This window comes from Schistocerca serialis, chromosome 1, assembly GCF_023864345.2.
Source record: "Schistocerca serialis cubense isolate TAMUIC-IGC-003099 chromosome 1, iqSchSeri2.2, whole genome shotgun sequence".
Lineage (NCBI taxonomy): Eukaryota > Metazoa > Arthropoda > Insecta > Orthoptera > Acrididae > Schistocerca > Schistocerca serialis.
Genome location: NC_064638.1, coordinates 1,105,571,877 through 1,105,587,901, shown reverse-complemented (window position 1 = coordinate 1,105,587,901; position 16,025 = coordinate 1,105,571,877). Strand labels below are relative to the sequence as shown.

General features: G+C 43.8%; 1 protein-coding gene across 1 annotated transcript; it reads left to right on the top strand.

Moving 5' to 3' along the window:
- The first annotated feature begins 647 nt into the window (after nt 1–647).
- LOC126455738 (spidroin-1-like) lies at nt 648–15,337 on the top strand. The gene is made up of 4 exons (XM_050091509.1): nt 648–705; nt 11,487–12,782; nt 13,071–13,337; nt 13,656–15,337. Exons 1-4 carry the CDS (start codon nt 648–650, stop codon nt 15,335–15,337), a joined length of 3,303 nt encoding a protein of 1,100 aa, XP_049947466.1.
- The last annotated feature ends 688 nt before the right edge of the window (nt 15,338–16,025 follow it).

Sequence of the window (16,025 nt, the reverse complement as noted above, 5' to 3'; positions counted from 1 at the left end):
TGAGGATGATCATTGCTGACCGAAACCGGTAATCTACGGACCTGACAATTTTGTTATCGTAGACGGAATAAAGGAACTTATTCTACACTTTCTGGATCAAGATTTTATTCGCGTCCTTGTCACAGCTTGCGAGGAATCGACATAAACTTGGAGCCTTGTCTATTTTTAGCGACTTCCGCCGTATTCCAAAGACAGTGGCACAGGTATATTTTACTTACCTGTACAGAGGTACCAGTATTCACAGCGTTTACATTGCTCGGTATAACCCAACGCCTTGGAGCGTGGTCCTTCTGACGAACGGTGATCTAACACCAGTGAAAAACAAGGAGAGAAGAACACGACGAAATGTTTCTGTGTTGTCGTTACGTACATCGTAGGCGGAAATGCGTAGGTGACGTGGCGGTCGTAGCGTGCAGAATTAGAGCACTTTCTTCTCTGCACGTTTTCACGTGGGGGTGGCGAGATGGTACCGAGATAGGTGGGCGAGCGATGCTTCGTGATGGCAGCGAGTCGCCCGCGGCTAGCTGTCGTTAGGGATGATAAGGCGTGGTTTCCCCGCTAATGGAGAAGGCGGTGCGGGCATATAAGCAGAGGGCGGTGAGTCGCGACGCTGCCGCCGCCACCGCCTGCAGACGCCGCTGACCACGATGGCCTCCCGGTTGCTGCAGCTGCTGCTGGCGATCGCGCTCGCCTCCGCTAGCGCAGGTAAACAGCCGGCACCGCCATTAGACAGGTCCGCGTAGCTAACAACTCACTTAGTGCCACATGTTTTCGTCGGGCATCTTCTCAGGGGACACTTTACAGCACCGTCTACTATAGTTCAATTCTTTTATCTTGGCGGTTAGCGCATGCCCGCCCAGAAGCGGGAGATTGCTGCGTTGCCAGTTGCACGCGCCAAGAGAGGCAGCGCCGTAGTATAGTTCGCAAACTTAACGTTTAGGGGGGAGCGCGCAGTTTATGAAGTAAAGCCACCACGGCCGCAGTAACCCTTTCGCTGCTACAGAGATGTGCTCCCCGCATTCCGCACTGTGCGCGATTTTGTTATCACTGCACTCCTCGCCTGTGAAGACACATGGTGTTTCGACTGCTTTGACACACTTTATCATTCAATTTCACAAAAACTATTTCGCCAAAAATTTGATTTTTACACATCTTCTTGACTGATACCTTCCCCCCATAAACGACTTAATTTTGTTTCGATGTTCAACGCAGTTATTGTGCAGCATTAGATGTACTAAACCATTGCACGAAATTTTGAAGAGTTTGCAGAGGTAAAAGTCCATAGTGTATACTTTCCATATGGTCGATTTTCGTTACACTAGAAATTTCAAAAAATCACATTCAAACGAATAAAATTCATGAAGTAAGACACTTCGATATTGTTTCTAAATAAAGAAAAAATTAAGCGGCGAACAAGGTTTGAATTCAGAACATCTCGTTTAGCAGCCAAACACCTTAACCAATACGCTAACGCAGCTCGTCATTCAATAGTCCTCCCGGAGGACTTTAAAATATCACGCAAAATACCGACAAACACTGATGGTATGACTATGAATTACTCACGTTTCGTACAATAGGAAATAAACAATTACCGCTGTTCTTTATTGCGAAGAAGCGGTTAGTTAGAATGATACAAACACCTTTCCTTGCTATCACCTGAATTAGGAGGCTTATTGCTTGTTTGGTTTAATTAATTAATAGAATATGAAGCAACTGGTATAAAGAATGCTTTTTCCAAACTTTCTATAAAAGAAAGTCTGTTATCAAGACATTGCTTTTGTTCAATTACTTTATTTATGACTGAACGTTTCTAAAACTGAAGACACTCGTCCGTGCTCTGGTGACTGTGTTTTGTGACTTCAGATGCTCAGAACGAACCTAAACTCGGCCGCCATCGTAAATGACGCTCACTTTACAAAACTGTACTAACTAGAGTACAGTCGAGGTTATACGCCCAAGGTATCACAAAACACGACAGGGCTCTTCAGAGTGTGGTACAGCATCGATGTATCTCCTGTGACGTCTATGCTCGCATTTGTATAGCATTTCTGAGATGTTGTTGTTATGGTCTGATGCAGTTCTTCACACACCTCACCTCGGGCAAGCCTCTTCATCTCCGGATAACTACTCCGATCTACATGCTTCTGAATCTGCTTACTGTATTCATCTCTTGGTCGCGCACTACCATTTTTATCCCCACACTTATCTCCAACACTAAACTGATGATCCTTTCATGTCTCAGAAGGTATCCTATTGACCGATCCGTTCTGTTGGTCAAGTTGCACCACAAATTTCTTGTCTGCCCAATTCTATTCAGTACCTCCTCATTAGTTACCTCTACAAATCTTATCTTCAGCATTCTTCTTTAGTACCACATTTCAAAAGCTCCTCTTCTCTTCTTGCCTGCTGGTCGGAGTGGCCGAGCGGTTCTAGGCGCTACAGTCTGGAGCCGCGCGACTGCTACGGTCGCAGGTTCGAATCCTGCCTTGGGCATGGGTGTGTGTGATGTCCTTAGGTTAGTTAGGTTTAAGTAGTTCTAAGTTCTAGGGGACTGATGACCTCAGCAGTTAAGTCCCATAGTGCTCAGAGCCATTTGAACCAATTTTTTCTTCTTGCCTAAACTGTTTGTCGTCCATGTTTCACGTCCGTTCGTTGCTACACTCCAGGTAAATACTTCCAGAAAAGACTTACTAACACTTAAGTCTGTATTCGATTTTAACAAATTTCCCTTCTTTAGAAACGCTTTTCTAAATCTACATCTACATTTATACCCCGCAAGCCACCCAACGGTGTGTGGCGGAGGACACTTTACGTGCCACTGTCATTACCTCCCTTTCCTGTTCCAGTCGCGTATGGTTCGCGGGAAGAACGACTGTCGGAAAGCCTCCGTGCGCGCTCGAATCTCTCTAATTTTACATTCGTGATCTCCTCGGGAGGTATAAGTAGGGGGAAGCAATATCATCCAGAAAGGCACCCTCTCGAAACCTGGTCAGCAAGCTACACCGCAATGCAGAGCGCCTCTTTTGCAAAGTCTGCCACTTGAGTTTGCTAAACATCTCCGTAACGCTATCACGCTTACCAAATAACCCTGTGACGAAACGCGCCACTCTTCTTTGGATCTTCTCTATCTCCTCTGTCAACCCGACCTGGTACGGATCCCACACTGATGAGCAATACTCAAGTATAGGTCGAACGAGTGTCTTGTAAACCACCTCCTTTGTTGATGGACTACATTTTCTAAGGACTCTCCCAATGAATTTCAACCTGGCACCCGCCTTACCAACAACTAATTTTATGTGATCATTCCACTTCAAATCGTTCCGTACGCATACTCCCAGATATTTTACAGAAGTAACTGCTACCAGTGTTTGTTCCGCTATCATATGATCATACAATAGGGGATCCTTCTTTCTATGTATTCGCAATACATTACATTTGTCTATGTTAAGGGTCAGTTGCCACTCCCTGCACCAAGTGCCTATCCGCTGCAGATCTGCTTTCTTGCCATTACCAGTCTACATTTTATATCCTCTTTACTTCGGCCATCATCAGCTATTTTGCTGCCCAAATAACAAAGTTCCTCTACTACTAAGTCTCGTTTCCTAATCTAATTCCTTCAGCATCACCTCATTTAATTTGTTTGCATTCCATTATCCTTGTTTTGCTTTTACTGACATTCGTCTTACATCCTCCTTTCAAGACACTGCCAATTCCGTTCAAGTCCTCTTCCACGTCATTTGCTGTCTCTGACAGAATTACAATGCCGTCGGCAAATCTCAAAATTTTTATTTCTTTTCCTTGAACTTTAATTCCTCCTCCAAATTTTTCTTTGGTTTCCTTTACTGCTTTCGCAATGTACAGACTTAATAACATTGGCTACAGCCCTAGCTCACTCCCTTCTCAACTGTTCATATGGCCTTCTGCCTCTTTCTCAGTCCAATTCGGTAAGATCCCTAACCTGTCGAATGATACTCGAGAACAACCAACAAGGGGCTAACAGACTGGCGCTCTTTAAGTTTCTTCACCCTTACAAGCCTTGTAAATCAGTGCGCCGACATTCAGTTTTCTGAAGAAATACGACACAGTTCTCAAAAACACTCAAAATAAATCTACTTTGAATTTTTCCGGGTGCTGTTAAGTGCGCAACAATGAAACCCCTTTAACTGAACCGTTAATGGTTACAAAAAAACTGAGCGTGTACTGTACTAATTCCGTATTCCGATGTTGCTGTTTCGACTATCGATCGAGGTTTTTTCCTTTTTTTCAAACTGTGAATTTAATATTTAGTATCATATTGAAATTTGAACTAATAAATACTGACTTGAATGATAATTTTTTAATCAAAATAACATTTTTACTGCCGGCCGGTGTGGCCGTGCGGTTAAAGGCGCTTCAGTCTGGAACCGCGTAACCGCTCCGGTCGCAGGTTCGAATCCTGCCTCGGGCATGGATGTGTGTGATGTCCTTAGGTTAGTTAGGTTTAAGTAGTTCTAAGTTCTAGGGGACTGATGACCACAGATGTTAAGTCCCATAGTGCTCGGAGCCATTTGAACCATTTGAACATTTTTACTGATCGTTTGGAAAAGTGAGTATTCACGATGAATTACAATTTGTTACAAAAATTGAAAACATGAAATAAAAATATATTTCTTTCTAGAGATTGCGATAATAGAAACTTAATATAAAAATAAAAGTATTACATTATTAAAAATATTTAAATTATTATTTTTCAAGCGATTCGTAATTAAACAGCGCTTAGAATTTTCAAATCTTTTAACTTGACTGTTTCCTAGCTTTTATTAGAATTGCATCATACTGCTTTAGGAAGCCGATGTCCGCGCGTTGCCCTTCAAGCACTACTAGTATAAAGATAATCGAAGATGCTCTGTAAGCGAACCACGTTATGAAAATAATAAAAAGTTGTTTAGTTTCGACAATGAAGTCATCAGAGACGAAGCGTTTAACTCGCACAAGTATTAGAAAAGGAATCAGTCATGTTCTTGATGTTGGTACCATCTCGGCATTCACCTGCAGCATTTATGGAAAACGGAGTAAATGTAATCCCTCGACGATGAACCGCCATTTTTTTTACGATTCTTCCACTCAAGTCTTACAAGGAGCCCACACGACTGTCGGATTTTTATACATTTTTTTGTATTTCAAGACTCAAATACTTCTCCCCCAAAGTAGCTACATGCATTCTCAAAAATTCTCGAGGAAGTCGACTTTCCAAGTTTTACGAACGCATTAAACACCCTAAAAGATAGTGACTACTCAACAGGCAGGTGGCTGTGCTTGATACCCAGTTGACCAAAACTTTAACACAAAGGTTCAAGTTTTGTAAGAATTTCCGTGCAGCATGAAATACAAAAGGTAAAACAAATTAATTTGTATTTTTAAAAATTTAAACAATCTTCATTAACAATTTTAAAACTGGATTCTTGTATGCAATACCGGTATGTAATTAAAAATAGGAAGGCGTGCATTTTCATTAAAATCACAATTAGATATATGCTAATTAGCATATATTTGATAAATTTTATAGTTCAGGGACATAGATATTCAAACTGAATGAAAAAAGAAAAAATAATGACTGAAACGAGACTTGAACAAGCGATCCAGTACTTATCAGTCTGTCAATTTTCTTTATGTATTTCGCGTATCACGCAAATGCTCGTAGAACATGCAACTTAGATTATAATTTTGCATTGGATGGGGACCGAAAGGAGCCGCCAAGCTCCCGCCCGCCCCCCCCCCCCCCCCGGCCCCTCCCCCGCCACGACACCAGCATCCCCGTAGGGCAAGCGAGCATTCCGCCGCCTGTCGAATAGTCGACTCTTCATTATGATATTAAAGCGCCGCTCAGAAAGTTCAAAATTTGATTTTCTCAAGAATTTTTGAGAGTTGTATCGAATTGCCTTGAAGGAATGATAGATCAGTTCTATACTTCACATACTATAAATATAAGAAAATGCAAAAATCGGCTGACGCGTTGTCGTCTTGTTAGCATGACGTCCGCCTTCCCCACCACGTATGCGATAGCTCCGAATTTTATGGCTCTAGAATTACTCTGTATGTCGGTGCATCGTCTACGAACTCTCGGGAAGCTCACAACATTATTTATCAGGTCATCTTTTCAGCCAGTAAAATTAAACACAATGAAGCTGGCATGCAACAAACGTCAGACACTAAGTGTACCCCAAGCTTGGATGTGCAAATGAATACCATTTCAACGCAGCTTCACAAAGTAGGAGTAACACAAAGAGTAGGTAAGGAAAGGTTATGCGGCGGATTTCTCATTCAGAAACTGTATTGTTCATGACAATACTGTATTGCGTAAGAAGGATAAATGTCCACCAGCAAGCGTCGGAATTAGACATCGTGGTTTATACAGTAGTGGAAATCAGTGTAAAGGCAGGTTTTCTATGAAAGTAATATAAATTGTCCGAAGCATATACGTACCGAATTACGAAAGTGTTCAAATGTTCAAATGTGTGCGCATTCAAAAATGGTTCAAATGGCTCTTAGCACTTTGGGACTCAACTTCTGAGGTCATCAGTCCCCTAGAACTTAGAACTACTTAAACCTAACTAACCTAAGGACATCACACACATCCATGCCCGACGCAGGATTCGAACCTGCGACTGTAGCGGTCGCGCGGTTCCAGACTGTAGCGCCTAGAACCGCTAGGCCACTTCAGCCGGCTGTGTGCATTCCTAAGGGACAATTACGAAAGTAATAGACACATATAAGACATAAGCAATCATGGCGGAATTATATAATTTATTTCATAGCACGAGGAACAAAATAAGGCGTTTGCATTTCCTGGATGGAAATTGATATAAAGGCGCTCGCTGCCCTGTTGTCTTATTGCAGTGTTAGTACTCGGTTCAACCTCCGTTCTTCCTAATTACATCAAAAACTCTCTTAGGCGTTGATTTTCTTAGGGTTTGTAGTTCTTGCAGTGAAATTGTTGCCCACTCTTTTCGTATCGCTCTTTTCAGCCTACATACGAGCCCACATTGCCTTCCATTGCGATTAACACGCCTTGCAAGGTTTTCCACGTGGTTCAAATCTACGCTATGTGCAGGCCAGGGCACGACATAGATAACTTTACCTTCAAGCAACTTTTTTGTCGTAGCAGAAACATGTGCAGATGCTTTATCTCGTTGAAACATTGCACTTTCATACTCTAAGTGCTCGTACATTCTAATCCATTCTGTCTCTAACACCTCCGTTTACATATTGAGTTCATTCTAGTGTTCATCCAAGCAAGACGTGCATAAGGCTACCCACTTCCACCACCAAAATTTCTGCTCATTCTTACCTGCTGCTCTGTTCTCAGATTATGCCAGACGTATCGAAATCCATCCGGACCATCTAAATTAAACTTCTTGTCATCACTGAGGATCACTTTAACCGGTTCTCAAGTCCGTGACATACGATTTTCAGCAAACTCCAATCTAGCCTATTTATGTTTGGGCGTTGGAGCAGGTTTGTGCGGTCGCTTCTTGAATGCAAGCTGTTTTCATTTGACTGAATTTGTCGTGCATGTCTTGCACTTACTGATAACTGTAAATTAGCAACAATTTGAGAAGAATAACGGTTAATAGCGCTTGCTTTGCGTAAAAGTAACCTTTTCGACGCCTCAGATAATTTCCTACATTGCCCATATTTTCCGTTTTATCCACATCGTGAGCCCACTCCATCGAAATTATAAATCACTGTAGTTGAACGGTTCAACTTCTTGGCGATTTGGATATTACAGAGTCCCGTTTCCTGCGATTTTTGTTTTTTTATCACATGATAACCGATTTCCGCATGGCAGTGTCACGCTCTTGGTTTACGTACACAATTCGCAGTGGCATTAGTGGTGTCTGTTTCCTGTCTGCAGGAAAGGCACATACGCACACACTAACAACGCACTGAGCCGATTGCATTTATACAGAGCTCCATCCTCTGGCACCTGAATTGCTGATAATTTGTTATACACTGTACTACTGGCATCAAATGCGATAGCGTTTGATTGGACTGCATTTGTCAGTACACTGGAGCTTATACTGCTGCATATACATTGTGCACAACTATTTCAACCAACAATTTTAATTTTCGTACAAACAACCATGCTTTTATATTGGTTTACAGGACTGAAGAGGCTGCGATTTATCCTTCCACGATGTTTCCGCTCGCGTTGGGCACTGTCTAAACCTACATGGTACTGCGTAATTCATATTAAGTGCCTGGCAGAGGGCTTAACCCGAACCACTTTCACGATATTTCTCTACCGTTCCACTCTCGAACTGCGTGCGGTAAAGGCGAAAACTTAAATATTTCCGTGCGACCCCTGATTTCTCTTATTTTATTACGACGATTTCTCCTGATGTAGGTAGAGCCAGCTATGACGAAACTTTTCCATTTGGCGTGCAAGTTTAAATCACGTGATGCTGAGCGCGTTAGTTTAGAAAACGAGAAACTTAAAGTAGTAGATGAGTTTTGCTATTTGGGCAGGAAAATAGCTGATGATGGCCGAAGCAGAGGATATAAAATGTAGACTGGCAATGATAAAAAAAGCGTTTCTGAATAAGAGAAATTTGTTAACATCGAATATAGGTTACGAGTTAGGAAGTCTGTTCTGAAGGTATTTCTCTGGAGTTTAACCATGTATGGAAGTGAAACATGGTTGATAAACGGTTTAGACAAGAAGAGAATAAAAGCTTTTGAAATGTGCTGCTGAGAATAATGCTGCAGGTTAGATGGGTTGATCACATAACTAATGAGGAAGTACTGAATAGAAGTATAGCGACAAGAACTTTGTGGCACAACTTGACCAAAAGAATGGATCGGTTGATAGAACACATTTTGAGACATCAAGGGATCACCAATTTAGTGTTAGATGGAAGTGTGGGGAGTGAAGGTGATAGAGGGAGACCAAGAGATGAATACAGTAAGCAAATTCTGAAGGACGTAGGTTGCATTAGTTATTCGGAGATGAAGAGGCTTCCACAGGATCGAGTAGCGGTGAAAGCTGCATCAAACCAGTCTTTGGACTGAAGACCACAACAGCAACAGGTGGACGTCAACTAAATATTAAGGCGAGAATATGGAATCGGTGGGTTCAAGGAATCTAAACTCCATACAGGCTGGCACAGCCACGTCTAGAACCTTGGATCAGGAAATAGGCTTGTTTGCAGTAAGACAAGTATCCATACGTACAGTGCGATGACTGCTGAACCACCACGGAGAGTCGGTGAAGTAGCCGTTGTTGAGTCTTCCCCTGAGACACCTATGTTTACTGGACATTTTTTCCCTTGTTTTGGTTCGTACTACCTCTTCCCAAAATATGGAAAGCAAAGAACTCGCAAGAGATTACCGAAGATGAAAATGTGGTCATAGTTCTTCAGGTAAGAGTTTACGTCATAGTAACGGGTCTCTCAACACTCTTTTGATGTGCTCCCGCAATTAGCATTATATCTGTTTCCTCCCGTTAAGAACGACACGATGGGTTCAATGTGCTTGCAAGTCCTGCATCGCCACAAATCTGGTCTGCTACCCCGTAAACTTGTATCTTGTTCGCTAAATGGCGGTGTGGAACTACGGAGGGTGTTTTGAAAAGTTCTCGGAACTGAATAGAAGAAAAAGTACTTACATCACCGAAGCTTTTTTTTATTTTTCAGTGTAGTCTCCTTGTAGATTCATGCACTTGGTCCAACGATTCCCTCCAGGCCTGCAAAATAGTTGTCAACTCCGGCTATCAATTCTTCATTTCAAGTGAATCTTCGTCCGCCAAGAAAAATTTTCCATTTTGGGAAGAGTTGGGAGTCTGGCAGAGCCATATCAGGTAAATAAGCGTGCGTGGCACCAACTCATACCTTACTTCGTGTAATTTTGCTCTGGCGACGGCACATGTTTTTGATCCAGCGCCACGAGTCACGGCACCCATCATAATTTTTTCATTTCTAATTCTTCAGTTAAAATGTGATGTACCCTTTCAGATGACATCTGGCAAACGTGAGCAATTTCACGCACTTTCAATCGGCGATCCTCCATGACCACTGGCATTTTTGCATTGATTTATGGAGTAGTGACTCATCTTGGTCGACCACAGCGCGGATCATCATCTAAGCTCTCCCGACCAAATTTAAATTAATTTGTCCACTTGGCAACAGTTGGAATATGAAGGAGCAGAGACATCCAGTGCATTCTGGAAATCGGCATGAATATCCTCTGCTTTCATACCTTTCTTTACGAAGTACTTAATCACTGCTCGAATCTCGATTTTTTTCCATCTTCGCAAATCACAACGCGGGAACAACAACAGAGCCACGTCACCGCCACAGCGCTCTTCGGAGAGCACTGACGTGGCACTTGTTCACAGGCAAGAGTCCAATGAATATCACGCGAACAACTCGTTGCGCTAGTGCTGACTTCTCGCCGGGATTCCGAGTACTTTTCAAACCACCCTCGCATACCGAATGTCTTCAGGATATCAACCAACGATTCACTAACCAATCTCTCATCATTTACAGCGCTAGAGATCTGATGGACGATCAGAGCGATCTGACTTTCACAAGATGTATGTTACAATACAGAACTCCACTATTAAGATTTTGGTTCTCTAAAAGGGTCATAATTGGTGAGCATACCACGACTTACATGACTACAAAGCAGACTGACGTAAGCGATATAGGTCCCTAATTATACGTACCTGTCCGACGACCCTTCTAGAAAACGGGAATTATTCGCTTCGACTTTTCTTACTACATGTGACATAGTTTTAATATTTATTAGTACTGTTCTCAAATCATCGTTTCAGGCCTACAAATATTTTACTTCTCCATACGCTCACCTATACAGTTCTTCTGCCTCTATTCTAATACATACATATTTCAATTAACTCACTCATATTGCAACAAATAAATTAAAAATTACGTAGTATAATAACTATTAAAAACTTAAACTAAAGGAACAGATATCTATTTTGTCCACAGCAGTTTTTCATCACAATCGCAGGAATTGTGGCCAAACATGGCACCACTTCGATGGTGATGTCGTGGATGTCTTGCAACGCATCTTTGAACGATGTATCAGGGCAAACCAGGGCCAGGTAGGCGGTTTTTTGCTCTTCGGTCATTAAAATTGAAGTGACCAGGACCAGTCTTATGAAATGGACACAAATTTCAAAACGCATTAGAAGATCGTTAAGATGTTTCTTTTTCTCTATGACGTTTCATACATTGTTAAACGAAACTTCAGTCAACTCAACTAGAAGACCACATCCAGGACCAGCCACTTCACAAAAGTAAATGGTTTTCGAAATTAAATTTCACTGTTTTTAACAGTAACTTCGATTTAATTCTTCTACAGTGCATATAAGTTATGCCAAGCAGTTCAGCAGAGAAACTGAGCAATAAAAGATAACTCTACATGTTAACTTGCAGAAACAGCTTACTTTTATTTATATAAATTAAACACAAATTTTCTTTCAGGACTGAAACAAGAAAAGCGGAACGTCCTCGACAAGGAAATTGGAATAGCTACAACAGGCTCAGAGTCAACAGCGTCCGCTGAAGGCGTGTCAAGTCTGGAAGCAGGAGCAGACCACTTAGGAAGAAGCATATTATATGGACGCATTAAACCAGGTGGAGCTGCAGTATCTGAATCGGCAGCACAGTCTTCAGCAGCGTCATTAGGCGGTGGTTCCGGTACAATTAGCGGATCTTCATCAGAGTCAAGTTCAAGTGCTATTGGAGGAGGATTCAATGGTGTCGGTATAGCTGGATCCTCTTCAGAATCTTCATCTGGCTCTTTTGGCACTGGCCTAGGATACAATGGTGCATTTAGTGGGTCGCAATCCCAGTCTGGTGCAATAGCAGGCGGACTAGAAGGATTTGGCGCATCTGGATCTAAGTCACAATCATCAAGTGGATCTTTTGGGGGCGGCTTAGGAGGAATTGGCGCCGCTATCAGTGGATCACAGTCTGAATCAAGTGCTACTGGTGGAAGCTTTCTAGGAAGACATGAAATCAGTGGTGCAGGGTCACAGTCTGGAGCAAGTTCGATTGGAGGTGGAACAGGTGGAATTGGTGCAGCTGGATCACAGTCACAATCCGAAGCATCAAGTGGATCCATTGCAGGTGGATTTGGAGGCCATGGTGCAGCTATCAGTGGATCACAATCTGAGTCAAGTGCAATTGGTGCAGGCTATCTCGAAGGGCATGGAATCAGTGGTTCATCATCTCAATCAGGTGCTAGTTCCTTTGGAGGTGGAGCTGGTGGATTTGGTGCATCTGGATCTCAATCACAGTCAGCTGCTGGATCTCTTGGTGGAGGGTACAGAGGTCATGGTGGAGTTGGTGGAATTTCTGCATCTGGATCACAATCACAAGCAGCAGGTGGATCACTTGGAGGTGGCTATGAAGGTCACGGTGCAGCTATCAGTGGCTCACAGTCTGAATCAACTGCTATTGGAGGTGGCTATCTTGGAGGGCATGGAGTTAGTGGAGCAGGATCACAGTCTGGTGCAACCTCTGTTGGAGGCGGAATAGGTGGAATTGGTGCAGCTGGATCACAGTCACAATCATCTGGTGGAGCTATTGGAGCTGGACATGGAGGTCATGGTGGAGTTGGTGGAATTGGTGCAGCCAGATCACAGTCATCTGGTGGAGCTATTGGAGGTGGATACGGAGGTCATGGTGGAATAGGAGGAATTGGTGCAGCTGGATCACAGTCACAGTCATCTGGTGGAGCTATTGAGGGTGGATATGGAGGTCATGGTGGAGTAGGTGGAATTGGTGCAGCTGGATCACAGTCACAGTCATCTGGTGGAGCTACTGGAGGTGGGTATGGAGGTCATGGTGGAGTAGGTGGAATTGGCGCAGCTGGATCACAATCACAGTCATCTGGGGCAGCTATTGGAGGTGGGTATGGAGGTCATGGTGGAGTAGGCGGAATTGGAGCAGCTGGATCACAGTCACATTCATCTGGTGGAGCTGTTGGAGGTGGATATGGAGGTCATGATGGAGTAGGTGGAATTGGTGTAGCTGGATCACAGTCATCTGGTGGAGCTATAGGAGGTGGGTACGGAGGTCATGGTGGAGTAAGTGGAATTGGTGCAGCTGGATCACAGTCGCAGTCATCTGGTGGAGCTGTTGGAGGTGGACATGGAGGTCATAGTGCAGTAGGTGGAATTGGTGCAGCTGGATCACAATCACAGTCATCTGGTGGAGCTATTGGAGGTGGATATGGAGTTCATGGTGGAGTAGGTGGAATTGGTGCAGCTGGATCACAGTCATCTGGTGGAGCTATAGGAGGTGGGTACGGAGGTCATGGTGGAGTAGGTGGAATTGGTGCAGCTGGATCACAATCATCTGGTGGAGCTATAGGAGGTGGGTACGGAGGTCATGGTGGAGTAAGTGGAATTGGTGCAGCTGGATCACAGTCACAGTCATCTGGTGGAGCTATTGGAGGTGGACATGGAGGTCATGGTGGAGTTGGTGGAATTGGTGCAGCTGGATCACAGTCCCAGTCGTCTGGTGGAGCTATTGGAGGTGGATATGGAGGTCATGGTGGAATAGGTGGAATTGGTGCAGCTGGATCACAATCACAGTCATCTGGGGCAGCTATTGGAGGTGGGTATGGAGGTCATGGTGGAGTAGGCGGAATTGGAGCAGCTGGATCACAGTCACATTCATCTGGTGGAGCTGTTGGAGGTGGATACGGAGGTCATGATGGAGTAAGTGGAATTGGTGCAGCTGGATCACAGTCGCAGTCATCTGGTGGAGCTGTTGGGGGTGGACATGGAGGTCATGGTGGAGTAGGTGGAATTGGTGCAGCTGGATCACAGTCACAGTCATCTGGTGGAGCTACTGGAGGTGGGTACGAAGGTCATGGTGGAGTAGGTGGAATTGGCGCAGCTGGATCACAATCACAGTCATCTGGGGCAGCTATTGGAGGTGGGTATGGAGGTCATGATGGAGTAGGTGGAATTGGTGGAGCTGGATCACAGTCATCTGGTGGAGCTATTGGAGGTGGGTATGGAGGTCATGGTGGCTTAGGTGGAATTGGTGTAGCTGGATCACAGTCACAGTCAAGTGCTGGATCTATTGGAGGTGGATTTGGTGTAGGTGGTGCAATCAGTGGTTCACAGTCTCAATCTGGTGCTATTGGAGGTGGGTACGGTGTTGATGGAGGAATCACTGGATCACAGTCACAATCCAGCTCAGGAGCATTTGGTGGTGGTTATGATGGATTTGGTGGTTCATTTACTGGGTCTGGATCCCAGTCATCAGCTGGCTCGCTAGGTGGTGGATTTGGTGGTGGTTCATTTACTGGCTCTCAGTCTCAGTCATCAGCTGGTTCACTAGGAGGGGGACTGGGTGGTGGCTCTTTTACTGGGTCTGGATCACAATCGTCAGCTGGTTCACTAGGAGGTGGACTGGGTGGTGGCTCATTTACAGGGTCAGGATCTCAGTCATCAGCTGGCTCATTAGGTGGTGGATTTGGAGGTGGTTCATTTACTGGATCTGAATCTCAATCCTCAGCTGGCTCACTAGGTGGAGGATTTGGTGGTGGTTCATTTGCTGGGTCTGGATCACAATCATCAGCTGGTTCACTAGGAGGTGGCCTTGGTGGTGGCTCATTTACTGGGTCTGGATCACAATCGTCAGCTGGTTCACTAGGAGGTGGACTGGGTGGTGGCTCATTTACAGGGTCTGGGTCTCAGTCATCAGCTGGCTCATTTGGTGGTGGATTTGGCGGTGGTACATTTACTGGGTCTGGATCACAATCATCAGCTGGTTCACTAGGAGGTGGCCTTGGTGGTGGCTCATTTACTGGGTCTGGATCTCAATCCTCAGCTGGCTCACTAGGAGGTGGACTTGGTGGTGGCTCATTCACTGGATCTGGATCTCAGTCATCAGCTGGCTCACTAGGTGGCGGATTTGGTGGTGGGTCATTTACTGGATCTCAGTCTCAATCATCAGCTGGTTCACTAGGAGGTGGACTTGGTGGTGGATCATTTACTGGATCTGGATCTCAGTCATCAGCTGGCTCACTAGATGGCGGATTTGGTGGTGGGTCGTTTACTGGTTCTCAATCCCAATCATCAGCTGGATCACTGGGTGGTGGGCTTGGTGGTGGCTCATTTACTGGGTCTTCTTCTCAGTCATCAGCTGGGAGCTTTGGAGGTGGGTTAGGAGGAAACAGAGGATTTCCTTTAGGTTTTTCAGGATCAGAATCCCAATCTTCGAGTGTAGCAGGAGGAGCAGGTCATTTTGGAGGTCTTTTGCCAGGTGGTATAGGAGGTGGAGCTGGTGGTCTGTTTGGTTTGTTTGGATAAGTTTCATTATAAGTGACAGACTAAACGCTTAGTGAAATGACTAAATGAGAATTCTTTATATTTATATAAATCATTGTTGATATACATGTGTTTAGAAGAGTATCCTTTCATAATTTGCCTTTACATAAGTGTGGACAAGAAATGACCTCAAGTATCCTAATATAATGTGCTGTATTATTCCTATAATGTACTGCAGCAATGCTTCTGTTGTCAAAGTAGTGAAATAACTTAGGCAACAGCGTTTAAAAATTTCAGTGATGAGCCTCTGAAAAATTTGTGTATTTTATTTATTTTTCCATGCAATTTATTCTGCTCTACTGAGAAATGTAATATAAGCTGGGAAAAATTAAGAACTAATCTTCTTCCATATGAGCTCATCAGTCCTGAAGTCTCTGCAAACTGTGAGAAATCTTCATTTCTAATAGCTAGCATTACATTCTATCGATGTTAGCGTAAGGTTATTGAAAGATAGAAGCAGAAGCCTGTTGGAACATGTTTAGCGTTACTTTTTTAAAAACGGCTTACATGTTCTTCTTCTGCGTCACTAGATAGCACTGTGTAGATCAGAACTGTGTATTTATTTAATCTTATACTATGCCAGACTGTAAGTAGCGTTTTCAAAAATCATTATATTTGTGTGAAACTTAAATCCCTTTTTTTTCCTCTGTCGTCCATTCGGACTGATTAC

Coding starts and splice junctions, on each gene's coding strand:
- LOC126455738 (XM_050091509.1), top strand. CDS start 648: ATGGCCTCCCGGTTGCTGCAGCTGCTGCTGGCGATCGCGCTCGCCTCC. Junction 706..11,486: donor GCTCGCCTCCGCTAGCGCAG/GTAAACAGCCGG, acceptor ATTTTCTTTCAG/GACTGAAACAAGAAAAGCGG. Junction 13,338..13,655: donor CGGAGGTCATGGTGGAGTAG/GTGGAATTGGTG, acceptor ATGGTGGAGTAG/GCGGAATTGGAGCAGCTGGA.